The sequence below is a fragment of the Erythranthe guttata genome, chromosome 3 (genome assembly GCF_056151865.1).
Source record: "Erythranthe guttata isolate IM_541 chromosome 3, IM_541, whole genome shotgun sequence".
NCBI lineage: Eukaryota > Viridiplantae > Streptophyta > Magnoliopsida > Lamiales > Phrymaceae > Erythranthe > Erythranthe guttata.
The window spans coordinates 17,085,741-17,112,349 of record NC_142535.1 but is presented as its reverse complement, the minus strand read 5'-3'; the positions used below and the strand labels follow the sequence as shown (position 1 = coordinate 17,112,349).

Here is a 26,609-nt window from a genome sequence, read left to right as displayed (position 1 = left end):
GAATATAGCATTCTTTTCTTTAGATTCCATGTGATGTGATGGTAACATATATATATATGTATATATATATATATAATTATAATTAATCTCCACTTGCAATTTTCCATTGACTTGTGAAAAACCAAAGTGCCATTTTCATTTATTTTGACATCACAAAGAAGAAAAGGTTTATACGTGTCTATGGTTAATTTATAATCTAAAAATATCAATGAGATTTTATTTGTCAAAATTCATAATAATTAAATTTAAATTTGTCACGCATGATGTTATGAGTCATCTCATTGGCTCTTAAGTAATACTATAGATTAGATGACGTGTATTAAAATGTGTGAACACGTAGATTCCCAGGATAATTCCGGCACAAATTAATCCAAGAATCTTAAGAAAATAATGACACATTAAAACAAAAAAAAAAAAACAAAAAAAACTAGATGGTTGAAATATGATGGAAGCTAGCTTATGCAATAATTCAAATTTGTTTCGCATTTACTTGGGATTTTTTTTGCTAGATAATTGTACAATATTATGTAATGTGATCTAATCAATATTTTGTCAGGTGTATAATTAAAATTTTCAGCAAGTGAACGATCAAATGTGGTTAAATTTTAGATAGAACAAAATTTCAAGGGCGATTTGTGTATTTTTTTCATGTTTGAAGGATCTAGTGGCAATTAATAGATAACCTCAAGGGTGTGTGTATATAATTACCCTATAGTATACACACTACTCAAAAAAGAATCTAAATTTCAAGCAAAAAATAAATAATTAGAAAAAATATATATTATGATTCTCTAATTACGCGCATAGAGTGGACTTTTAACATCTTAATGATGAAATTGTTCTCTGTTAATATGAAATAAATAAATTAAAATACACTATTTTCAAATATCAAAATTCAAATTTCATCCAAAAAAAATATATATATCAAAATTCAAATGGTTTAATTGTGGATTAAAAAAAATAAAAAAAAGTCAAGAAAATATTAGTCGTAGCGTGAAGTTCTACCCACATTAATTTATATTATCTTAGGTTTTATTTGATATTCCAATTTACATGATTTTTATGTAAACTTCAGATTCATTAAGCATTAGATTACATTTATTTTAATCCCAATTATTTTAATGTCTAAATATTCTGATTTATATTTAGTAGAAAAATCTTGCACCAAGTCGAAAAATTTAGTTACTTATCAAAAAAAAAGTCGAAAAATTTAGTAGAAAAAATCTACTGTTTGATTGCCAAGTCGAAGCTCCAAAATGTGACCATGTCTTTTCTCATTTTTAAAGTTTTTTGTAAACAAAATATTTTTGCATATTATTTTATATATAATATTATTATATTATTGTATATATAACAAATAGATATATACCTTTCAAACTCAAAAATACTAAGAAAAGAAAATACATGGCATTTTTTATAAAAAAATGAGATAATTTTATATATATTTTATGAAACAAATTTCATCATTTTTTAATATTTTGGACGATTAGTATTAATTTTTTAATAGGTATTTATCTATCTATCCATATATATATATATATATATATATATATATATATATATATTGATTAATGATGAATATATCGCATTAAAGCCCAAATTACTTTCACCAGATTGGGCTAAATTGTGAAATACAACCGGTCCATTAAAAAAAAACCGGTCCATTAACGTGCGAAATGACAAGTGTACCCTTGCCTGAGTTTCAGATAACGTGGGAAAAAAAACCTGTACAGAATTCCGAGAGGGTGGGGCAAATATCTCCGGCATGGCGGGTGTTTTAACGGTGACCGTGTCATCAATCGGCGTTTACCGGAGTTCTATACCCCTACGGCGCACGCTATACGCGACGAGAGCTATTTGTTCTTCCATGTCATCCTCGAAATGCTATTCGCGAATGGGTTGGAATTCCCTGCAGCGCAGGTCCACTGTGCTCCCGTCGAGAAAGCTTGTGATTCGAGCTGCCAGAATCGAGTCCGAAGGAGTGTCCCTTGGTTTCAGAGCACCTGATTTCGAGGTCTGTACGTATTTATAATGTGTGTGTGTGTGTGTGTGTGTGTGTGCGTGCCTGTGAGCGAATTTACTGCACAGAGGATATGAATTTCTTGCGAAAATACATGATTCGAGATTATTGAAACCCTAATTTTGCGGTGATGGTTTCTAATTCGCTTCTCCTATTAATTTGAATTTTAGCTTCCGGAACCTCTCACTGGGAAAACGTGGAAACTGGACGACTTTGAACCATACCCAGCATTACTGGTAATTATATTCTACATAAAAAAAAATGTTTTAATTATGTGAACTTATTTTATGTTCGTGATTAATTTTTGTGTTAATTTTGTTTTGCGTGGTCGAAGTGATACTGATTTGTTTATGTGCTTTCTGTCTGTATATCACTTGTAATGTGGTTAGGTGGCAAAGAAAATTCTCCTTCTAGGTTGTTTCATGTCAATTAAACGATCATTCAACGGGTTATTTGAAGGTGAAACTTAAAGGGAATATTAACATTTTAGTTACAGGAGATACTTGAGGGTTCTTCAGTGTAACAAAAGTAGTTTGTTTGCGATAGATAATTTAAGATCATAATGCTAATTATAAGAAGTGCCCTTTTTTTTTTACTTATAACACCGATTGACGTTCTTGATATAAATCGACATGTTTTCTTCACACATAGGATGGTGGGGTTTTTTAAGGAAAGAGGGGGACCTTGGTTGAATTCGTTAATGGTTCCCCTGAATCAAGAAAGCAAAAACTTGTATGATTATTGCTTTCCGATTGCAGCTGTCGTTGTTGTCAGTTTTGATTGTTTTTTTTCTGTTAGTGTAGGTAATGTTCATCTGCAACCATTGCCCCTTCGTCAAACATTTGAAGAAGGACATTGTCAAGATTTCAAACTTCTACATGAAGGTAAGCTATTAATATTGTTATTTTCCGATATTTTTGTCGTTTTTGCAAAAGAAGAAAAAAGCGTTGCTGATTTGTATGTCTATGTGGCAGAAAGGGCTTGCGGTGATAGCAATTTCTTCAAACTCAGCAACTACTCATCCACAGGTTCAGATGAACTTATATCTTCAAATTTTGAGCAGTGTTGAAGCCATTGAATGATTCGTACAGAATTAATGTATACCTCACAGGATGGTCCTGATTTCATGGCTGAGGATGCTAAGATGTTTAACTACCCTTTCCCTTATCTCTACGACGAGGTAATTATTCATCAGATTCCGATTCTGTTTCTTCAAAGTGAATCTGCTATGTCATCGTTTTTGGCTGTCATAATGTTTGCCCATTCTCTTACATCTTTTGTTGTTTTAACTGCATTTGTCAGAGAATTGTTAATGTTTTTTTTCTTCTCATACTCATCATTGTCTTGCACTATTAATTGAACGTGCTGTATATTTATCTGCAGTCCCAAGATGTTGCCAGAAACTTTGGCGCTGTATGCACACCTGAGTTTTTCTTATTTAAAAAGGTAATTATCAGCTTTGCTAATAAACATTGAGATCATACATAATTATTTATGTTTTTTTTTTAAATTATTTGGTGTTGATCTTGATTTTTATTTTGACGACAGGATGGCCGTAGGCCATTTGAGTTAGTTTACCATGGACAATTCGACGATTCACGGCCGAGTAACAATGTACGGATCACTGGAAGGTTGTTTCCGTACTTGTAATATTTAGAAATATACTCGCACTAATAATAATTATTTTGTTAGGAACTTAATCATGCGTTCCTAACAATTTATTTTTATGCTTAACATAGGGACCTGTGCTTAGCAATAGACAGTGTTTTAAGTGGACAACCTGTACCATCCTTTCAGAAGCCTAGGTATATCTCCTATTTATCTCTCTTCGTGTCTTATTACATGCTATTGTTTTACAGTTAATATCGTATCTTCGTAAAGCATGGTATCAATTTATAATTATCATGGTTGAATCTAAGTTCATTATCTTTCTCTACCGCTAGTGTTGGATGCAGTATAAAGTGGAATCCTGAATGAAGTAAAGGTATAACTAGAGGCGCTTAAATTGCCTTCAAGATGCCATCGTCAGCCTTGCTCTGAGGTGCATGATATTAACTTTGTAATAGCTGATTAAATTTCGATTATCAGAATTCATTTGATTCGTTTTTATGTAAGTTTTGTGATCATTTTCCACGTCTTTGCGAGTTCATTTCATGAACTTAGCAGAACAATGTGGTGCTTACATTTCATATTTTTCGATATCTATTTGTATAAAGTTATTACATTTTTGACTTGTGCCTCCACATGCCTGTTTTAATTTACAACTGAAGGACTGAAATTTTACTGACACATCCCGTTTTAGTTAGTTAGTTAGTTGCCATAAAATTTGTATAATTTTAACTTTTAATTTTATTAATTATAATTTTAAAATTTATTTCTGATTTTATGAGACTTCAAAATAGTGCCTAGGAATTTAGTTATTGTGTTTACTTTAATTTGTACTTCTAAACGAATCCAAACGTAGCTTTCGAGAAATGCACATTAAGATATTAAAGTAGGAGTGTAACAATGAAAAAAATGTATAATCTTTAATGTAATTTAAACCGAACTTGTTACACAAAGAACCTATACAATTTCATTACAGCTTAAAAAAGAATGAACTGAAGAACTAGGTATTACAGCATGGGGGTAGAGCAGGAACTGCCTATTGGGAATGAGGAGGTGATCTGATCAGAGGTTTAGATAGCCTGGTAAAACTTCTACACTGAACTGGTGCCCTCTGGTTTGAGCTCGCTTCTTTTCTCGGTTTCTCAAACTCCTCATTCTCATGTTTGATTCCGTCCAGCATGGCGATTACATCCCTCATTGTAGGTCTTTCGTCCGGACAAGGGCTCACACACAGAAGAGCTATTCCTAGTACTTGAAGCATCTCTTCTGTCTGTGTGCCCAACTGTAGGAGTAGCTGTTGATCGACAATTGATGTGAAATCTCTGTGTTCTGTTCGAAGCTCTTCGTAAACCCAAGAAACGAGGTTTTTCCCATCTGGGATTCTAGGATCAGTTGGTTCCATTCCTGTTAACACCTCTAGGAGTACAATTCCGTAGCTATACACGTCACTTTTCTCCGTAATTTTCAAGCTGTATCCATATTCTACAATATAAGGAATGAAAATTTAGTACAGTATTTTGCTTAAATAATTTATTTATTATTTATTATTTTTCAACAATTGTACTTACCAGGAGCTATGTAGCCATACGATCCTGCTACAATGTCTGAAGCTCTTGAAGTGTCTGAAGAACTTACAAGCTTTGCCAGACCGAAATCTGCGAGAAAAGCCTCGAAGAGTGGACCGACCAGAATGTTGTTGGTCTTGATATCTCGGTGAACTATCGGTGGGACACAGTCATGGTGAAGATAAGCCAATCCTTGGGCAGCTCCCATTACGATGTTGTACCTCGTATCCCAATCCAGGAATATTTTCTTCTCGTGGAGCAATCCTGCCAAACTGCCGTTACTTATGTAGTCGAACAAGAGCAATCTTGTTTCGCCATTGTCACAACAACCTAGCAGCTTTACTATGTTTTTATGCCTTATTGATCCTAGTGTTGTGACTTCTGCCGAGAACAAGTCCCTCTGAGGAATCTCCCCTCTCTTCTTCGGCCACAGTCTCTTCACTGCAACAACTTGACCCATTGGTGTCTCGACTCGGTAAACAATACCCGAGCCGCCTCTTCCCACAATGTTGGAATCGGAAAGCTTTATCACCACATCTTCGACCGAGAAGTTGAGCTTTTGATATGGGGTGAAATCCCAATTAATCCCTCCTTCTTCGTCGTTTTTCTCGAACGTGGTGTCTCGTGCTCTGTTGTATAATATTACTCCTGCAGTTACCATAATGAAAGCAACGACAGTGAGCAAGACGAATATAGTAAGATTTCTGGCAGATGTCCGTTTATTTGTGCCTTCACTGAGGTTGCACTTGTTCTTGTTGAAACAGAGATCCTTATTACCAGCAAATGTCCCATTAGGAAGCCCCTGAAAGAACTTGGTATTTGGAATCGTGCCCGAAAAATCGTTGTACGAAACATTCAAAGAGACAAGATTGTCTAGATTGCCTAGGACTTGCAAGCTTCCTACAAACATGTTGTGGGAGATGTCCATGTTGGCCAGGTTTGAAAAATTCGAAAAGCTTTTCGGGATTTCTCCTGTTAAATAATTCGAACTCAAGTTCAAGAGTATGTCTAGTTCTTCTAAACGGCCAATCTCATCCGGGATCGAACCGCTGAGCCTGTTGTTGCTTATATCAAGCAACTGCAAATCCTTACAGAGGCCTAGTGATTGAGGAATTGGACCAGAGATGTTATTACCACTCAGCACAAGCTTGTTCAGTGATGTGAGGTTACCTATGCTTTGTGGGATATCGCCTGATATTTCATTGATGGAAAGATCCAACACGTTAAGACCAAGAAGAGAGACGAAAGAGAGAGGGATCGTTCCTGTAAGCTTGTTTCCATGCAGATCGACCATCTCCAGCTGTTTGCAGTTTCCTATGTCCGAAGGGATTTCTCCGGTTAGCTGATTTTCAGACAGCTCAAGAAACCTTAAACTCTCGAGCGTCCTGATTTCCGAGGGGATTTCACCGTCTAACCTGTTTGATCCTAGTCTGAGCCGGATTAAGCTGGTGCAATTGCCGATTTCAGCTGGGATTCTACCGGAAAGTCGATTCGAAATCAAAAGCAGCTTGGTTAAATTCCTGAGATTGAAAAGAGATTTCGGAACCGAGCCAGTGAGGTAGTTATTAGACAGGTCAAGATCTTCGAGTTTCTTGCAATTTGCTAGCTCGTCTGGTATATTCCCGCGGAGCTGATTTTTCCAGGCGAAGAAGAGAGAGAGTTCTTTTAGCAGCCCGATATTCGATGGAATTTCGCCAGAAATGTAATTGTTGTCCAATTCAAGTTGCCTCAAGTTGGAGAAATTGCCAATGTATTGAGGTATTACGCCACTAATGTGATTGTCCGACAAGAGAAGCCCCTCGAGTAAGCCTACGCTTCGAAGAGACTGAGGAATTTCTCCCGACAGGAAATTCATCGAGAAATCAATCACCGTCAAACTCGAGCAGTTACCGAGAGATCCAGGGATTGTTCCTCTGAGATTGTTCTGCCACAATAAAAGCCTCTTGAGGTTTTTGAGGAAGCCGATTTCTTCCGGAATCTCACCGGAGATTCCGTTTTGATAGAGGAACAAATCCTCTAAACTCGAGCAATTTCCGAGTTCCGGAGGGATTTCGCCGCTGAGATTTCCTGTGTACACAGAAAGTGTCACGAGATTCTTTAATTCTCCAAAACTACGAGGAATCTCGCCTGTGATCCCAGTATCTGCAAGACCTAAAAATTGCAGCTTTGTACAGTTCGATAACTGAGCCGGAATTTCCCCATCAATTCCGAGGTTGCCACCTGCTCGAAAGATTTCAAGAACGGTTAACCGCCCGATCTCCGTGGGGATATTCCCAGAAATTTGGTTGTCATACAGTTCAAGCTCCTGCAGTTGTGTGCAGTTCCCTATTTCTTTGGGAATCCCTCCCTGCAAGTGGTTAGAATTCAACGATAACTGCTGCAAAGCCGACAGTTTTCCGATTTCCGGTGGTATCGTCCCTGTCAGATTGTTGTAACTGAGGTCCAATGTCACGAGTGAGGAAGAGTTTCCGACCGAGGATGGAATTTCTCCGGTGAGGTTTCCGTTTGAGAGAACAAGAATTTCGAGGAAGTTGAAGGATAAAACCTCGCTCGGAAATCTAGCGGGGAGATAGATGGAAGTGATGGTGATTTCAGACACGAATTCTTGATTATTACATTTAATGAAATCCCACCCGCATGGATTCCGGTCGGTGGAATTCCATGAAGAGAAGAAGGTGGTGGAGGAGGAAGGGTCGAAGCTCGAAAGCCATGCGAGAAGAGAAAGGCCTTCTTGGTTCAAAGCAGAAATGGTGGGAAAAAAGAAGCATATTTTGAGGAACAAGATGAATAAGGTAATGGTGATTCTTGTCATGATGAAGTTTGTCCCTTTTTTCCTGTTATTGTTTTTTCATCTTATTATTCTAGCAAAAATGATGATTCTATCATTGTTAAATTAAATGCTGAAAAGGGGTCCCTTTTCGATGATTTGTTTGATTTTGTGGAATTTAAATTAATTAATTTGTGATTTATTTAAAAAAAAAATTATTTTTTGCGTGTTTATTTTTGTTATCGGGTGTGAACGTACAGGTATGGCGCGGGTGTCAGAAAATTTGTTAACATTGGACAGGACAAGAACAGATGAATGGAATTAATGTGGTGATATGTTTGCAGTGTACTAAAGGTTATGTTCTTGCATGTTCTGAGGTAAGATCTCTTCTTCCCCACACCTTTTTTTTTTTAATTTTTTTATTATTCTTCTTTCTTCCGATATTTATTACATGACTTGCCGTTTCCATTATTTCTATCTTGCATTTTTCGATATTTCTTTTTCTTTTTTATTTAAAAAAAAAAAACTAGGAGGTGAAAAGAGAGTATGTTATGTGAGTGTTTTATGTGTTTGTTGTGTGAGATAATGCAGCCAAGGGTTCCAACTAAACAACAAAGACAAATTGCCACCATCAAGATGTGAGAACACACCACAATATTTTCAACTTAATAAAATATCGAAAATCCCAAAATCTGCTTTTTCTGATAAAAGTTGCATATATTATTTGTATATTATGCATTATGTAAGATGAAACTAAGTAGCACCACTCCTCTTCAAATAAAAGTTGGCATGCATGAACCTCCCAAGGGGGTTTTGTCACTTTCTTTTTAGTTGTATGTATATGCATGCAATAATAAATAATTCCGTGGGCTAATTGTTTTCTTTTCTTTTATTTTATTTGATCTTATTTTATTTTATTTTGATTGGCTTGATGAGTGCCTAATCCCCATCTTAGTTGGAGAAGTCAAAAAAAAAGAAAAAAGAAAAAAAAAGGCATGTGCACTGTGCAGCTGATTAGATTGTTTTTGATTGATGGGATGCTGAAATGGGAAGATTGGTAGGGCAAAATGATCCCTCCACCACGTGTGCTGACACCTCTAATTTATACCACCAATCCAAATTTATCTATCCCATTTGATTTGGATTTATTTTCCTTACATCAACTCACACCACTTTAAAAGCGACACTGAATGCAACATTACATATCTCTCTCTCTCTCTCTCTCTCTCTCTCTCTCTCTCTCTCTCTCTCTCTCTCTCTCTCTCTCTCTCTCTCTCTCTCTCTCTCTCTCTCTGTGTATATATGCGTGTGTAGATTTCTTAGCTTATATTAATGCATAAATATCAAGAAATTGTGTGTGTGTGTGTGTGTGTGAAAATGAAGTCTTATTTGTTTATATGGAAAATGAAATAAATCGAAAACCCGGAGAAACGTAATTCGAAATAAGATTCTTACGTAACTTGTGATTCTTATGTAACTTGTGTACACTTAATAAAATACTTGTAACGAGCCCAAAACCAAATCTAATGTTTTGCCTGGTCTGTTGGGCTTATTTTTGAATTTTATCAACTTTGAAAATTTTGAAGGAGCCCAATAAGAAATTTTAGTTCGATTTTAAATACAAAAGAGAAAAGACTTATGATCCTGATCAATTCCGATGAATTCTGGCCCAATAAGCAATTTAGCACAAAAGGATCTCCGAAAGAAGAGTGGGGCCCAAATAGGTCAATCGGGCAGGAGACTGTCAGCGAGCAAATTCCTTAAGGAGAGGTTATACAAATGAAAGAAAATGGCGAGCTTAAGAACCGCCTTACGTTCCGATAACATTTATACAAGTCTAATCAAATCCTTGTGCATATAATGTTGTCTACTTTTATCACATGCGGATATCCTACGACAGGGTAAATGAAATTTGAATTTCGTGGATATTTTAACTGACATGATAAGATAGATTAAACCATAGCATAAATGAGGATTTGGAAGTCTGGACTTGGCTATAAATACCGAGCATGCACGGGTGTGAAAATGTAAGAAAAACAATCCTAATATTAGAAAAATCACTGACTTAATTAGTTGTTGGGGTGTTGTATTCGGCCTAAGTTCCAACTTTTCCTCTCCTTTGCACTTCTCATTCAACATAAATCACAATCATATCAATGATTTGACTTGGTCAACTTACAATATCAATATTTTTATGTATTTATATTCCTGAACAAAAAATGAAATCCGCTAGTTTCAATTCGAAAAACTTCAATTTTTGAACAAGTTTTTTCATTTCAGTTTCCTAACTTTTTTAGAAAAAAAAATAAACATTTTTTCTTTCCGAACGGATTTATTACGTTTTGTGTGCAGCTATACTAACCTTATAAATGTTAATCTGTACGAAATAAAAATACATGATCTTCATTCATACACATCAGTAAACTGCAGTACCATGCATTAATTAGGTTTTAACATAAAACGTTACTAGGGGGTTAGCTATTCGATTTATTATTAATAAGAGTTTGGTGCACATTTAATTTGCAAACCAAACCCTAAAATAGCACAAAGGAAAGAAACAACAATTGTGAATAGTGGTCCTTAATTCATCCCATAATACTCCTATCCTATTGTCAGTCAAACATTCCATCTTCTTCTCATCAACTCAATTTATGTTCATTCTATTTATAGATTCTATAGAGTACCACTTCTACCAAATTTATTAATATAAAAATAAAATAAAACTATTACATTATCTTTCAATTTTAATTTCGACTTCTCAACTTATCTAATAATTGGAGGGTTCAATTAGCCCTCCAGTGTTTGGTCGAGACGACTTCAGTGGTACATTTGTTTTTTCTCTCGTAGATCTCAATGCTGATCTATCTCGTAATTTTTTAGCCCATCTTTTAAATAACTATTGATTTCACAATTGATTATATAGGCCCCTACTCTTTGCTATATCAACTAATTAAATGTCAATTTACAATTTTTGTTTATGGTTGTATGGTATTGATAGTGATGGAGATGTTAGGGAATTAACTACACATTGACAAGTTGATAAATATCTTTTTGCCTAACATAAATATCTTTTTTTTTTTTGCAATTAAGCACCTTGATTATGCTAAACGCTACCACAACAAGATTGGAATTAATAGCCTCATGTGCCATAATTAATTGTTTCACATTTACAAAGCTACCCACTAGTAAAATCTGCATTGCTAAAATATGAAGAAATAGGGTAAAAAAATAATTATTTTCTCATATATATAAGATTATATAAGTATATTATATATATATAAATATAGACATCATAATTCATCATATTTTGCCACATGTCCTTTTCAGAAAATTGTGACAGCTAACTTCCAAGAATTACTCTCACAGTCTCTCATTCACCCACCCAAATTAAAATTAAAAAAAAAAAAAAAAAAAAAAACTCCAGCTGATGAAAAAATCAAGGCGTTGAAAAGATTTCATACGTGGACAAATCAAACGAGCCCCAATTATCTGCAGAGATTCTAAATTGATCATCAGGCGAAAATAGCCCGAAATCTGGCACCTCAGCCGTTGGATTTTGTGATCCAAAACTCGGTACATTTGTACCTTCTGACCATAGCATATGATCTGCTGCTAGCTCATGGTTGCCGAGAATACCCTGCTGCAGCTGATCAAAAGCATCGCCACAATCCTGGTACACGAAATCCTGACCGTCGATTCCCGGGTGCACGGAGAATCCAGGAACCACCTGCTGCACCTGATCATCCCCCCCACCGTTGACCAAATCCAAGCATCCTCCATTGACCTGATGAACATTATTCTCCGACGAGCCACTGCTACCCCCGGGGCTAAAGCTAAACGACTCGTCGTTGTCCTCCGCATTTTGGTTCACGTAGTTAGCGAACACCGCCGCCAGATCGATACACGTGGTGGACCCCTCCGATTCTCCGCCGGAGTGGCTGCCGCCGCCGCCGCCGGCTGCGGCGGCGGCGGCGGAGGAGGATGAGGACCGGGAGCGGCGGGTCTTGCGGCAGCCGCCGCCGACGGGGACGTTACGGAGGGAGCCGCCCTTGGTCCAGTAGCGGCGGCAGGCCTTGCAGAAGTAGCGCGGCTGAGAGAGGCTGTAGTTGTTGTAGTAACAGAATTTGGTGTTGGAGGAAGCGCATCTAGGGCAGTTTGGCGCCGTCTCGATTTTGGTGGTGAAGTTCCATTTTCTGGAATTTGTGTCCATGATCATCGGCCTCAATGGTGGTGGGCACTCCACAATTGAGTTTGAGTATTGATGATGATCACTTGTTGTGGTACTAATGAACATTTTTTGCAAAAAGATTTGATTTTTATTTTATTTTTTCTTCAAGAAAGAAATATTATTAGATAGTGTGGTGTGGTGTGGTGGATAGTTTGAGTTAGGAGGGAATGTATGTATGTGTGTGTGTATATATATATATAGATGGTAGATACTATACATATATGACTAGAGGGTTGGTAGTAGCTAGTGTGTGTTTATGAGTTCTATTAATTAATCCTTTTTCTTTGATATATGTTCATTTTTTTAAATAAATATATTTTAATCTATAAATAATTATTAAAATATATATACGCGTCTGAAGTTGTGATCTGAGCACTCTTTTTGGTTAGTTACTACACTGAAAGGTAAACCAAACTACTCAATTAAACATATGAGTCGAGACGACTGTTATCGAGCTTGGTTCGTTAAGTTAATGAATCAATACATATTTTATAAACCATGTTCGAGTTCAATTCAATTTCTTATATACCAAGCTAGCCGGCCACACTCGAACATAATTCTGAAACTCAAAAATACTTGAATATCCATGCATATAGATAGCTCTCACGTCTCGATTCATTTACACTCTACTTGCAACACTAGGACTTTGTAAAGATTTTTTAAGGACAATCTGACTAATTAAAATAAAAGTTTTGCAATTTAGTAGGATGTAATTAATTGTTTAAGGTTAATAGGATAGCAAAGCTTTTGAGGTTTTCAAGCTCATGCTCTAATAAGAAACGATTAATCAAACCAATCGTTCGATATCTCTGTGTGTGTTAATTTCTTAGATGATGTGGTCATTCAATATGGTACTAGAGTCAACTAAAATAAAATGTTATGTATTCAAATTTTCCCGTCGCCCGTTTTTTAAAATTCAACGTGCAAGACTTCAAAATGTAACACGTCTGCACGTAAGAAGAGAGTAGAGCGAATAGAAGCATTGGGCTTATGTGTATAGTGTGTGCAAATATTATTTGGTGCATGAGTGAAATGGGTAAAATAATAAAATTATTATTAATAATTTTATTATTTTTAGAACAAATAAAAAAGATGATTAGAGACAAACAAAATGGGCGGTTAGCGAGCCGTTAGGAGAAAGAAAGAGCATGTGATGCAAAAATATGGCATGTTAATACTAAAGGACACGTCATGATTCATTGTGTGGGAATTATGGCTATCTGTTTACGTTTGTCTAACGTGGCATTTCCTCATTGGGCCTTCTCTGACCGTGATTGATGCTTATTAGTCAAGCCCCTTCCTCGCTGTCATTTCCTTTTTTTGCATCCTGGTCCTCCTGTTATTTTACCTTTTCCTTTTCATCCTTTATTATTTTTTGTACTTCCTTCATAATTAGTTGTTCTAAACTCGAATAGACTAACTGTCAATTAGTTTTTCTTTTTTCTTTTTTCTTTGATAGGTACTATCACTTAGTTATTTTCCACTACATATGTCGACCAACTCTTATCCGCTAATAATATGTTCGGTTAACATGATTCATATTTGTTCGACGACCCGTTATAAAAATTGAAGCTGCACAATTATATACTTTTATTTTATTAAACTAGTAGCATCTGAATTGAAATCGAAATCGAAACCGAGATCGATTTTCGATTGTGAACTAGAAAAGTAACTAATTTTGTATGGCGGGTAAAAAGAAAAAAGGGACAATTTCAGAATTTGTTTTCTTCAGAAAAATAAATTGATTAAATTATATAATAATTTTATTTTATGAGGAGGAAAAATAATAATTTAATTTTACCATATGCCGTCGGCAAGGCATAGACCAAATGCAGAGAATTTCACACTGGTCTAGGGATCGACGAAGATTTAGTTAGTGTAATTAACAGTTCATTAATTCCTGTGTTAGCTTCACGAGGGAGGAATTGCTGAATTCCACGTGCCCATGTGCCTACGTGGCATTATTTCCTCACTCTATGATTTCTTAAACTTTAGTAAAACTATTTTACTATTATTTAATCATTTCAATTTCAATATCTAATTTACTTTGATTTCAGTGTCTGGTTAATCGCACTGCACGTCATTCCCCCTAATTAAATCCACTTTAATTAATTGCAGAAGTCAACCTAGATTCAATATTCTCAAAGTCAAACATAATCTTCTCCTATTTTATTTTTCTTTAATAAAATAATCTTTTGCTAATTACCATTCACTGTTTTGGATCTTGGGCTGGGCTCTTGTTTATCTTATAACGGGTCTTGAAAAGCCCGATATTATCTTTTAGTTAATAAACTTTCACCCCTAAACTTTCAAGTTTATACACTTTAGTCTATAAATTTTGTTTCTTCTCTTAACCGACCCGCATATTCTGACCTCCCGGAAAAAAAACCCTTGGATCCGCCCGTGTCGACAACCCAATTCTAATTTTTGGTCTTCTCTTAAACGACCCGCATATTCTGACCTCCCAGAAAAAAAAAACCCCTGAATTCGCCCGCGTCGACAACCCGATTCTCAACAATATATTAAAACGAAGACATTAATAATTATTACATCTAAGTTGGTTTGATAGCAATTCGTTGTCCCCATCCCTACCACTCTCAACCAGGCAAATAGTAAATGCTAATGTATGATATCCATAACTCCCATTTTTCCCAATTGTACAAATGAGTTAAATTCTTACAAAACAAGTTATAAAAAACATCAAGGTAAGATCAATTATTTTTTTGTATCAATCTTTTGTGGTGCGTTGTAAATTCATTAGGACAACAATAGTTCACGTGGGTGTTTTCGGTCATTTTCTTAGCATGATTATTTGTTGGAACATTTGATAGGTGAGATAGATCCACACTACTTACCTCCCCATAGCTCATTTCTTACTATTTTTCTTACAATTTGTCACAATTTCTCGTGCAATAGTATGCAAACCACACAATAAATGGAAAACCGTGCTGGACAGATCACGCACAACGAGTTCGACTTAGGAGGTATTGGAAACAAAATCGAAATCGAATCTTTGGAAACCGCACTCTCCTACTCCACCAATTATATTACTCTTTTTTTTTTTCTCCCTTGAAATATGTTCGAAATTCAATTAATGATGGCGCAATTCCACGATCATCAAACTAAAATGTGAATTTAGGATAAACTAGTTTGAAATTCAATTATGAAGTTAAATGTTAGGGCAAATTTTGGCCACCCCGAGGTATGGTAAAATTACGAAAAATCCCTCTTGTTTGGATAATTAGTGCCACTCCCTCCTTTTAAATATTTTTACATAAAATTTATGTAACTTGATTATTTACCGAACCAAATCATATATTTAGTTCGGTAAACGGTATGAAAAGTTGGCGTACCAAAATTTCAGTTCGGTTTTACCGATTTAACAACCCTAAATTTACCTTTGGAGGGATATTTTCGTAAGATAATATATAGTTGAGGGAGTAGCTGTAATTACCCAAAAAGAAGGGGGGTTTCGTAATTTGACCATAACTCATGGGTGGCCGTAATCTGCCTAAAATGTTATGAGTAAAAAAAATAAAAAATAAAAAATCTTAAAGGTCCTAAAAATCCAAAAATCACAATAAACCGAATAACATATATTGAATTTGTCCAATAATAAGTATGGGCCTCACTCATTCTCGTCCAGCCCAACAAAATGAACATATTATTTCATGTTCTTAAATTATTCAAACATAAAAGAAAAAAATAATAATAAATAAAACATATATAAAAAAAAAAGAAAAATATATGTATTATGCCTCAGTCCTCAATTTCATTGTCCTAAGCAAAACATAGGTAATTAACCGATAACCTATGATCATAGCAAACATTGCTCCAATTTCAACTCCACCATAATCAAGCTTATGCCCCTTAATCAGAGGAGAATCACAAATTAGTGATAATCCAGATTCACCCCCAAAGCAGCTGTACTGAATCTTCATTAGCAATCCATACGTATGATAATTCAACGATACGTATTTAATCCACGACATAAATCGAGGCACTTCCTGCACGGTACGTACCATAGTAAAAAAAAAAGAAAAAAAAGAAAAGAAAATCGTACGTCAAGTTTAATATAATGCCTTTATTTTAATAATGTCGTACTTTTTTTCATCGAAATACGAGACTAAATCATCGTATACCTTGATGAAGAAACCACCGGATAACATAAATGTCATCACGATAACCGAAGCCAACGTTGTCGCTTTCTTCACATCCATGAATGCCGCACCTATGCTTAGTCCTAATCCCTGAGAAAGAAAAAAATTCGAAAAATATTTAATTAATTAATTTCGATCGAAATTAAAGAGTTGATTTATATATGTGTTTCGACTTTTACCTGAGCAGCAATAATGCTGAGGAAAATTGTGAAAAGAGTTAGTGAAAAAGCAGAGAAGGTCATCTTTAATCCAACCATGAAATAAATTATGATGAGGAATATAATTGGTAGCAAGAGATCCAAAGGAAGATCGCTCGTATTTCTCGCTATCAAATACGCGCTAAGCTTGTACATATCGACCGATCTTTCCTTTGCCAACATTGCCCTTTCTTGTGGAAATGTGAAAATCGCGTTGAAAACCGGAAAGAATGCCCAAAACACCGAAATAAAGAACAATAGCCCCCCCTATTAAAAAAAAAAAAAAAAAAACTTTAGTACAATTTAAAAAAAAATCGGGTTTTTTTTTATAAATTGTGAAATAAAGCTCGCCTGATTTTGAACGCTATTTGAGGGCGAAGCATTCGAATTCCACCAAAGTAATCCCACAATAAATGCGGTTGATACAACTTGAATAACACGAAGACTGCTTAAATATTCGTGTCGCCTTTCCTTAAGGCCTCTTTTAAATAGTATAGAGAATTGTGAATTCCAATTTGCTCCCATTTCTTCGGTATTGTTCCTCCGCCAAAGCCCGTTATTCAGCGTAACGGGCTCACACTTTGGTATTCTCTCCACATTACAAGATCTCGATTCGTAAGCCTCCAAAAGATACTACAAGAAAAACAATTTATTCAAGATTATACTAATTTGAGTTAAAAAAAAATATTAATTTTTTTTTACCTCATGGACATCAAAAGGAGAAGGCCCGTTGATTTTAGTTTCGAAAAATTCGCCTCCCGGTAGAAATTTATCTTCGAGAACCGAAGGGATAGACTTGTCTTTTATATTACCATTTGCAAGATCAATCAAGAATTCGGGTGGACTCATTGCAATGAGTGGAGAGCATCCGATCGAAGAGAAGTACAGCATTGCTTCCGAGGCCTTCCCAAAGTACAACGAGCATCCGTTACTCATTAGAATTAATTTGTCGAATTTGCTGAATAATCTACTCGAGGGTTGGTGTATAGTAGTCACCACTGTCTTTCCAGCCTATGTAACAAAATAAAATTTAAAAAAAAATGATTTTTTTAATGGAAATTGTACGAAAAAAGAAAAATAATAATAATACCCGAGCGATTTTTTGGAGCATTTGAATTATACGAAGGGCGGTAGTGGAATCTAATCCGGAAGTTGGTTCGTCTAGGAAAAGAAGTGAAGGATTGAGAAGAATTTCGTTGCCTATGCAAACTCGTTTCCGTTCGCCCCCCGATACTCCCCTCACAAATGTGCCACCGATCATCGTATTTTGGCACCTAAATAATAAACCACAATTCTTGAAATTATTTATTTTCGACAAAAAAAAAACCCGAAAAAATTATCGAGAAAGTAGTTAGTTACTACCTTTCTAGTCCAAGCTCTAAAATGACGTTCATTGCCCTTTCTTTCTTTTGTTCTATCGACAATTTCTTGGGAAGACGAAGCAATGCAGAGTACGTTAGCGTCTCTTTTACGGTTAAGTGTGGGAATACCACATCATCTTGAAATACAAATCCAATCCTAAATAAATAAAATTATGCTACATTAGCCAAGATCAAATATAATGTTCGATTATATTTTGGGTGATTTAATTAAATATTACCTGCGTTTCAACGATTTCGAGTACAACTGATCGTTGTAAGTTATGGTGCCACCGTTATATTTAACTCTGCCGCTAAGGAGATTGAGTAGGGTGGTTTTGCCGCCACCGGAGGGCCCCATTAGGGCAAGAACCTCCCCCGGAGAAACCGATCCACTCACCCCTTGTAGTATATTTTTTCCGACGTCCGATTTTTTGTTTCCCTTAATTCTTACCTTGTAATTGACATCTTCAAACTGTAATAATATGTAACAAATTAAAGAAATAATTTTTTTTTTTAATCAGCATTTTAATTTTCTTTGTGAAATATTAATTTATATTATATATATAATAATATAATTATTTACCTTGAGAGAAATACCAAATGCTGGTTCAATCTGTATTTTTGTCCAACTACATGAATCAGGATCCTCCTCTTCAATTTCAACAGATAAATCTGATTATTAATTACATAAAAATAAAAATAATTTCATTAATTAATTCGACCAAAAAATTAAACTATACTTAATAATGCATGCATAATATACCTGATTTGGGATCGTGTTTCGATTCATAAACTGAGAGGAGACCGATTTCGTCGATCCTACGAGGATTATTACTTACAAACGAGTCTGTTTCGACACACGAGTTGATTATTTCATCAATGTTTACTAAAAAATGAGAGCTCAACGACTTCGCTTTGCGCATAGTATTATTTTTGGTCGGGGAATATTCCTTAATATTTAGATCGAAGCTTCTCATTTTCAGCAGAGTTTTTCTACTACTCGTATCAACTTCTTGTTCGTTTAACCGTGGTTCGTTTGCCTTCATCTCCTCCATTAGTTCTGATTAATTAATTAATACCTTAACAGCTGCACCATCGAAAAGAAAGTTGATAAGAAAATGATCGATGGGCAATAATATTACGAAAACGGCACAATTATATACATAACAGCTATTATTTCGTTAAGTATACATATATATATATATATATATATATATATATATATATATATATATATATAACAAGTTTAATGTAATTATAATAACATAACAAAAAATTGAAAAATTATATAAATTGGAAATAAATTGTAAAAGATTATACATTTGAACAATGTGTGAGTGAAATAATAAGCTTACAGCTTGAATGATTTGATGAGACTCAGGTTGATATATACATATATATATATATATATATATATATATATATATATATAAAGGAATATATGTTGAAAGTGAGAGTACAACGTATATGCTTTTAGGTGAGGATTTGTCGAAAGTTAGTGTTCGATTTTCCGGTTAAAGACATTTTAGAAATGCCTATAATATATGATTAAGTACATATGCTTCTTAATTATATTTCTCCCGTTAGATTAGCATTTGATGAACGCGATGGTTTCTTCGATCGATAAAAGCTGCTGGTCCGAAACACGAACATATCTACGAAGCAAAATAGTTTACGTCAAATGAAATTATACCCTTATTTCATGCACATGCGCAGCTCGTAATTGTAATTAGTAAATTGATCCTATCGATCATTCTTAAGAGAAGTATAATAAAGTTGAAAATTTTAGCGACAAAACTCGAGAAAACGAGCTAGTTGATTGTAATGTAAAGCTACCATCTCATAAAATCAAGTGCGGTCGATCTCAAATACTTTCATAAATCACCGGATTTTTTTATTTTATTTTTACGATTAATTTAATTTGAAAATTGACAGTTCATGGGTGAGCTACTATTTAACAAAAAATCAGACACACAACCTCTGCAGATTGCGTGAATATTTTGAATCATAAGTTTACAAAAAAGTATGAAGATTTTGACATTTGCAAAATAAATAGTACAAATATTAATTGTGCAACAATAAGTTGCAGTCAGTTGCAGGACCATTTACCGGGTGCCTTCGTATAAAGGGCAAGCTACATTTTCACAATACAACAGTTTAACCTCTATAAATTAATAGACACGATCGCTGACAAAATTTATAAAAATAGCATAATATATTAAATATTCGACGAGTGAATGATTATTTATAATAAATTGATAAAACAGCACCATAAAGTTATCGCTTAGTTAATAAGACTTTAAAGACGACGAGATTCAATCAAGATTACATAGATAGCACTGCGTTCTCTTACTCTATCAACTAAGTCGTCACCATTTACTGATGACTAGTACTTGAGGGTTACGAGTTGTGACTACGGAAGAAATATTGACAAGACAAGTCGAATAAAATATATAATGTTGTAATAATAACAGAAAAACGATGCATGATAGTTTCGCCACACTCGTCGATAATTATTTACTTTTGAGAGTGTGTCGTTTTCGTCCAACTTTTTCGACACCAAACTTTATAAATATGACAATTGACAAATCAATGGAGAAAAACAAGTGACCACAACAAACAACTGTGTGTGTGCTTATGTAATAAAAACAAAAGTCATTTTCAAGACTTATGGCTGAGTGAAGAGACTGATTTCTCAGGTCACCTTAGGAACGATTTCGAACCTCTTATTACTTACTAGGGGTGGAAAATTCGATTTCCGTTGCTTCAGATCTGAATTTTTCTCACTATCAATGATATTTTGCACCCGGAATTCCGGATATCTTTTTTTTTTTTTTTGGATTGGAATCGGAATGTATATGAGGTTTCGATTTCTTATCAGATTTTAATCTTTAAAAATAATTCCGGCCGACATTAAAAAAAAATTCCCATATCAAAGTTATTATGTATTTCATATAGTCCGCTAAAAATTGGAATATTTTGGAATAAGTTTTTCCATTCTAATTTCCGAAACTCCATTTTTTTTTATTTTTTTAGAACTTAATTGGGAACTAGTTCGAGGCTTCGATTTCCGATCAGATTTTAATCTTTGAAAATAATTCCGGACATTCCAAAAAAATTCCCACATCAAAGTTATTATGTATTTCACATAGTCCATTAAAAATTGGAATATTTCGAATTCCGCTCATTCCTGAAAGTTTCAGATTTTGGAGTAAGTTTTTCCATTCTAATTTCCGAGACTCCAATTTTTAATTAATTTAGAACTTAACTGGGAACTAGTTCGTTTCCGGAAAAAAAAAATCGAAAATTGTGCACAAGTCCTAATTCCAATCACCCTATTACTATATACTGTGAAACCTCAATAAATTAATACCGCGGGACCAACAAAATTCTATTAACTAAATCAAATTTATTAATTTATCGATGTTCCACAGGTTTCTCGTGGACTAAATCTTTTGTTGGAGACCAAGTAATTGGGCCTCACTATTGAAACGGCAAGACTCAATTGTAATGGGCTTTCAAGATTTTCAGATTTAAATACAAGGGAAGGATTGTATAAACCTATAAATTTGAGGGGTCTAAATATAATTTAAACATAATTTCAAAAGATTGTGTTGCATGTAGTATAACTGTATAACTGTGTTCAGTCGGAGCTCCCTCTTCGCACAGACGGAGATCAGAAGAACGAACGCGAAGAAGGAACTCTATCAAAAAGCGCAAATGCTTACAATTTTCGCCTTCCACACCCCCAATGGTAAATTCCCCCTCTTAAGTACATTCTAATTATAAACGTTCATCCGTAAATTCATGTAAAATTCATTGTTAGGGTTTTGGATTTTTTTTTCTCCGCTGATTTTTCGATTGTTCGAGTTTTACGCGTTGGTTTTTCTGAGATTTAGGGTTTATGCGTTGGGAATTTGGCTTGTTAATTTATTTTCGATGTTTAATCAGATAATTTTTAGTGCGATTCTGTGCAGAGCTGGGTAATTGTAATTCGGAAAAAATAGTCGGTGTTTTGCGTTTCAATTTTCGATGCGATTTCACGATTTGTAGTCGTGTAGTTTATTTAGGATTATCACTTTTCTTATTAGCATCGAGTTTTGTTAGTGAATTCAGTAGTTTGCATGATTTAGTTCTGTTCCGTTTCTTATTAGTTGGATTTGTGTAGTTCAATCCTCGAGCAGTATGTCAGAGTGGGTGGTATCGAATTAGGTTATTTAAGGGGAGAAATCTTGTGCCGTAGAGGTTATCGAACAGTAAATTTCTTTAAAATTCTTCCTGCGTTTGTATGATTAGTTTGGGATTTTCGAGAGATTGTATCCAATGTGTTTTAGTTTTCTTAAGTGTTTTATATTCTTGAACAAGCTTTTCATTGTTAGGGTTTATTATGTGTATTTAATTCTTTTCTGAACGGAATATCACAGTTTTCTTGAATCCCTAGTACAATATTATACTTATCTTGTATTGGATTATACAGTTACGTTTTGTGTTTTTACTTGATATTACCTCTGGTTAGAGAGACGGTGTCACATTAGGTTACTTAAGGGTAGAAATAATGTGCCGTAGAGGTTATCGAATAATAAATTTCTTCAAAATTATTCCTGCGTTTGTGTGATTAAATTAGGAATTCCAAGAGATCGTATCCGTTGGTGCTTTAGCTTTAGCATTCCTTTGTGATTTATATTCTTGAACAAGCTTTTCATTGTTAAGGTTTATTATGCTCCTTAATTTTTGGATTCCTTTGTCCGATATCATACTTATTTTGCATTGGATTATACAGTCAGGTTTTTGTCTTCTCGCTTAATATTACCTCTGGTAATCTTAATTAAAACAGGCTTTACATTTTGGATTTGGCTTGTTGCATATCTTCTAAGAACCTTTCATAGATTTCTTGATTCCCTAGTACAATATGATAATGAAATCGAATTTCATTAGACTGCAGTCTTGGAAGTTGGAATATCATATCTTGTAATCTTAACTAAGACCATGTTATGTGTATTATTTTTTTCTGTCTGAAGTATCACAGTTTTCTTGAATCCCTGGTTCAGTATCATACTTATTTTATATTTGATTATACAGTCTCGGGTAATCTTAATCAAAACAGGCTTTATTCTGAATTTGGCTTAATAAATTTCTTCCGAGAACCTCTCACAGATTTCTTGATTCCCTGGCACAATATGATAATGAAATCGAATTTCGTTGGACTTCAGTGTTGATGTAACAAAATCTTGTATTCTTAAACTAAGACAAAACTGTATATTCATTTGGGATTTTCTTATTAGTGCTAAAAATTCTTATCTATTTCTTTTTTTCTGCAGTTTCGAAAGAGGACGAATTGAGGTTGGTCTTTTGTGTGGTGGACCCTAATCAAATAAAAGAATGTACAACTCCGGAAGAAGTCTGGCGCGCCTCAAATCCAGACAGCTACTTTGAAGTATGCATTCCGTACGAGGTTGATCCGATTACGAGAAATGCCATCAAAGAGCGGTTGAAAAATCACCCTCGCGTTTACGTAAGGGATGGTTTGCCTGGTGAATATCAGCCTAGAGAACGGAGGGCGGCGAACGAGAATATTTTTGTTGCTGCAGCTTCCTATGTTCGAAGCTTTGCAGGATTCCTTGGAGTGAATATTTGACGTGCTGTTTTCGAATACTTCTTTAATACAAACCGAAGACGAGGGTTACTTTTTTGGATAACTTCTTCGGAGTGATGTTTAGTTTCTGTTAGGAGTGACTTCTTTTGCCTGAGCTTCACTTGTACTTGATGGTGCTTCTGTCTTGTAAGTAAACACTGATGTTTTTTGTTGTGTATATTTTTTTCTGTCTATAAATTTGGTTAGGATTTGTTTGGTATATCTGTTAAGTGCATATTATCAGGCAGGTTTGGGTAATTTTCAATGTGTGAGGGGTTTTATATGCAATTAAATCTAACTTAGATGGTGGGGATTTCAGGGGACTTAGGCAGTAAGGTTAGCAAAACAGTTAAATTTCGCAACATAATACTAGGTATAAATGAACCGAGACGAGATGAGCACAAAAACCATTGTCGTTTGTTTGAATTATTATCGAGTTTTTATAGTTGTGTGTACATGAACTTTATCCGAGTAGCAATCCAGTCGAACTAGAACAGACTTTGATCGAGCCTTAACACGAATCGAGTTCATCTAACTTGAATTATTTTTAGTTCATATTTTAGCATTGTTTCATAACTAAGCTCGAGCCCGTGTCGAATTTCTTATATATATATATATATATATATATAGATATAGATTTGTTATTATTTGAGTGAGCCGTGACTTAGTCTGGAAAATTCAAACCGGAACAGGACCTTGACCGATGTTTACTATTATTAGCATGAATTGGCCAAGCTAATTTTCAGCCATTGGATTCTTCTTTACTCGTATTGCAATTAATTATGCAGATGGACCATGTCATGTCATATTGGATCTGGTCAATCTGGTCGGGTCGGGTCGGGTGATTGACCTGGATTCGGGTTATGGGTCGAATCTTGCAACTTAGCCAATCACCAGCTTTTGTTCACTGTCCTTATCATTGTCTAAGTGGCTACTGATATCCAGATTTATTTTTTATTTTTTATTTTTTACTTTTTTTGCAGTTAATACTAAAAAGATGATTGACCAATGTTTTTCCACTAATATTAATAATATTAATAGCTTCTACAAACTTGATTAAATTTACTATTTTCATTTGGAATTTCAAGATCCATAAACTTTGTAAGATAGACTTAAGTTTTGTTGAAGTTAATAATTTGTCCATATTATATACAAATACAAGAAGACTATTAATAAACTAACAAAATCTATAATAAATTTAGTTCTTACTTTAAAATCTATAAACACCATATTAATTATCAAATGGTTAAAACGACTATTTTTTACGCCTTATAATTGTTATTTTTTAAAAATATTTTTGTATTATTATATCACTTATTATTTTACATTTTCAATACTGTATTAAATATATATTTTTCTACTTTGACCTTATTAATTCAACTTTAATTCAGACATTATTTCTTATAAATTATTAAAAGACAAATGTTATTTTAGTCAGTAAATAATAATATGAGGAAGATTATCACCGGCATCTAATAGTGACCTCGTGGCAGCCAATCAGGAATATTTAATGCTTACATGACAATCTTCGTCATCAACCAAATATCCTACGTGGCAAATAATTAATGTTTGACAAGTTCAAACATTTATCAAAATTCAATAACCATAAAACAATACAATAATAGTTAATAAAATAATACTGTATTTAAAAATTAATTTCCAGCACATATATATAATCCCCATACTTCATTGACTAGTAATATATACTTTGATAAATTATACTAAACCTACCACCATTTATTATCATCACCCAAAAAAAAAACCCATATTAATAATCCTCCATCGCCAGCCGACACCATCGCCGCCGCACCGCCGCCATGGATTTCTCCGACGTCCCTTCCGGCCGCGGTTCGCCGAGGAAGGAGCTCCAAGGCCCCCGCCCGGCGCCGCTCAGAGTCCGCAAAGACTCCCACAAGATCCGAAAACCGCCGATGGCTCCGCCAGCAGCAACTGCAGCAGCAGCAGCATCCCAGCCGTTCCACCACCACCACGCGCCGCCGCGTCCGCCGGTGATAATATACACGGTCTCCCCGAAGATAATCCATGCAAACCCTAACGAGTTCATGTCACTGGTCCAACGTTTGACCGGCCCGAACAACAACTACTCGCCCTCCGCCTCTTCCTCCTCCTCCGCCTTCGCCCTCGCCGCCGACGGCGGCGCAGTATCTCCGGCGGCCCGTTTCGCCTCCATCGAGAAAACAAAATCCCCCGACGGAGGACGAAAACAGCAACACGTCAGCAATCTCGACGATCAAAACATGGGATTCTTTGAAGGAACAGACGTACAAATAAATACAGGACAATTCCCGGGAATCTTATCACCAAATCCAAACTCTCTTCCGCCATTAATCCCACCTAATTTCTTCTCTCTCCCATCAGATAATAATAATTATTATAATAATAATAACCCCTTAAATTATTACTACGACAACAGTTTCATTTTGCAACCTAGTCCCTCAACTTTCATCTCACCTCGCATCAACACCCCTTCTCCAAATACTCTAGAACTCTTCCATTCTTTATTCGATATGTAAATTAATAATCATATATATATATAAACACACAGAAAATAATGATATGGTAGAATATTCTTACATTAATTTCTTTGTTTGGAGCTTGGCTTCAATGGCGATTTGATGATGGGGAAACAAGAAAGGGACTGAATTGTAAATTCATCACACGTTCTGCAAGCAAGTGGGGGCTTCTTCTCATTGGAGGTTATTTAATTTTTAATTTTTTAATTTTTTTTATTACAGTTGAAAATTTATTTTTGTGGGCCCACGTGCATGATATATATATATATATATATATATATATATATATATATATATATATATATATATATATATATATATATATACATCAGATTTTTGTATTTTGTTGTAGACTTTTATTATAGTAATCCTAAAATATAAATTTTGTCATGTAGCTTTTTACTTTGGGATTGTCAATTTTTAAAACAAGAATTACTGGATCTTTTGTTCTTGTTTGTTTGCACCTTTGTAAATGTGTTTACTTAGTCAAAACTTAGTTTTAATCATGATTATATTAATCGAATCTATTTTGATTCA

At 34.8% G+C, this 26,609-nt stretch overlaps 6 protein-coding genes and 1 long non-coding RNA gene across 7 annotated transcripts; 4 read left to right on the top strand and 3 right to left on the bottom strand.

Moving 5' to 3' along the window:
- Positions 1–1,698: 1,698 nt before the first annotated feature.
- LOC105950812 (Thioredoxin superfamily protein) lies at positions 1,699–4,247 on the top strand. Its single transcript, XM_012974180.2, has 9 exons — positions 1,699–2,014; positions 2,191–2,256; positions 2,824–2,904; positions 2,995–3,048; positions 3,132–3,200; positions 3,404–3,466; positions 3,569–3,651; positions 3,760–3,825; positions 3,964–4,247. Exons 1-9 carry the CDS (start codon positions 1,766–1,768, stop codon positions 3,995–3,997), a joined length of 765 nt encoding a protein of 254 aa, XP_012829634.2. The 5' UTR covers positions 1,699–1,765; the 3' UTR covers positions 3,998–4,247.
- A 238-nt stretch (positions 4,248–4,485) lies between these two features.
- On the bottom strand, positions 4,486–8,225 carry LOC105950759 (uncharacterized). Its single transcript, XM_012974125.2, has 2 exons — positions 5,197–8,225; positions 4,486–5,110 (listed from the first exon to the last, which is right to left on the bottom strand). Exons 1-2 carry the CDS (start codon positions 8,003–8,005, stop codon positions 4,665–4,667), a joined length of 3,255 nt encoding a protein of 1,084 aa, XP_012829579.2. The 5' UTR covers positions 8,006–8,225; the 3' UTR covers positions 4,486–4,664.
- On the top strand, positions 7,853–9,172 carry LOC148771974 (uncharacterized). Its single transcript, XR_016030414.1, has 2 exons — positions 7,853–7,985; positions 8,221–9,172. It is a non-coding gene; the product is annotated as an uncharacterized LOC148771974 (long non-coding RNA).
- A 2,009-nt stretch (positions 9,173–11,181) lies between these two features.
- Positions 11,182–12,442, bottom strand: LOC105950680 (uncharacterized). Its single transcript, XM_012974046.2, has one exon. It carries the CDS (start codon positions 12,252–12,254, stop codon positions 11,397–11,399), a length of 858 nt encoding a protein of 285 aa, XP_012829500.2. The 5' UTR covers positions 12,255–12,442; the 3' UTR covers positions 11,182–11,396.
- A 3,313-nt stretch (positions 12,443–15,755) lies between these two features.
- LOC105950798 (ABC transporter G family member 22) lies at positions 15,756–19,275 on the bottom strand. The gene is made up of 11 exons (XM_012974164.2): positions 19,227–19,275; positions 18,670–18,993; positions 18,490–18,578; positions 18,146–18,378; positions 17,908–18,063; positions 17,636–17,819; positions 17,248–17,556; positions 16,897–17,178; positions 16,528–16,812; positions 16,331–16,438; positions 15,756–16,195 (listed from the first exon to the last, which is right to left on the bottom strand). Exons 2-11 carry the CDS (start codon positions 18,959–18,961, stop codon positions 15,941–15,943), a joined length of 2,193 nt encoding a protein of 730 aa, XP_012829618.1. The 5' UTR covers positions 18,962–18,993; positions 19,227–19,275; the 3' UTR covers positions 15,756–15,940.
- Positions 19,276–21,501: 2,226 nt separating this feature from the next.
- On the top strand, positions 21,502–23,758 carry LOC105950682 (uncharacterized). Its single transcript, XM_012974050.2, has 2 exons — positions 21,502–21,660; positions 23,225–23,758. The coding sequence occupies exons 1-2, from the start codon at positions 21,627–21,629 to the stop codon at positions 23,539–23,541; spliced, it is 351 nt and encodes a 116-aa protein (XP_012829504.2). The 5' UTR covers positions 21,502–21,626; the 3' UTR covers positions 23,542–23,758.
- A 1,514-nt stretch (positions 23,759–25,272) lies between these two features.
- LOC105950685 (protein MKS1) lies at positions 25,273–26,339 on the top strand. Its single transcript, XM_012974054.2, has one exon. The coding sequence runs from the start codon at positions 25,356–25,358 to the stop codon at positions 26,070–26,072; it is 717 nt and encodes a 238-aa protein (XP_012829508.2). The 5' UTR covers positions 25,273–25,355; the 3' UTR covers positions 26,073–26,339.
- The last annotated feature ends 270 nt before the right edge of the window (positions 26,340–26,609 follow it).

Excerpts from the sequence above, each read along its gene's own strand:
- LOC105950812 (XM_012974180.2), top strand. The coding sequence starts at position 1,766 with ATGGCGGGTGTTTTAACGGTGACCGTGTCATCAATCGGCGTTTACCGG. Across the intron at positions 3,201-3,403 it reads TCCCTTATCTCTACGACGAG|TCCCAAGATGTTGCCAGAAA; the intron begins GTAATTATTCAT and ends ATTTATCTGCAG. Across the intron at positions 3,467-3,568 it reads AGTTTTTCTTATTTAAAAAG|GATGGCCGTAGGCCATTTGA; the intron begins GTAATTATCAGC and ends TTTTGACGACAG.
- LOC105950759 (XM_012974125.2), bottom strand. The coding sequence starts at position 8,005 with ATGACAAGAATCACCATTACCTTATTCATCTTGTTCCTCAAAATATGC. Across the intron at positions 5,111-5,196 it reads GTATGGCTACATAGCTCCTG|AATATGGATACAGCTTGAAA; the intron begins GTAAGTACAATT and ends CTTATATTGTAG.
- LOC105950680 (XM_012974046.2), bottom strand. The coding sequence starts at position 12,254 with ATGTTCATTAGTACCACAACAAGTGATCATCATCAATACTCAAACTCA.
- LOC105950798 (XM_012974164.2), bottom strand. The coding sequence starts at position 18,961 with ATGGAGGAGATGAAGGCAAACGAACCACGGTTAAACGAACAAGAAGTT. Across the intron at positions 17,820-17,907 it reads TTAGAGCTTGGACTAGAAAG|GTGCCAAAATACGATGATCG; the intron begins GTAGTAACTAAC and ends TTTATTATTTAG. Across the intron at positions 17,179-17,247 it reads CTCCTTTTGATGTCCATGAG|TATCTTTTGGAGGCTTACGA; the intron begins GTAAAAAAAAAT and ends TTTTTCTTGTAG.
- LOC105950682 (XM_012974050.2), top strand. The coding sequence starts at position 21,627 with ATGCTTACAATTTTCGCCTTCCACACCCCCAATG. Across the intron at positions 21,661-23,224 it reads CGCCTTCCACACCCCCAATG|TTTCGAAAGAGGACGAATTG; the intron begins GTAAATTCCCCC and ends TTTTTTCTGCAG.
- LOC105950685 (XM_012974054.2), top strand. The coding sequence starts at position 25,356 with ATGGATTTCTCCGACGTCCCTTCCGGCCGCGGTTCGCCGAGGAAGGAG.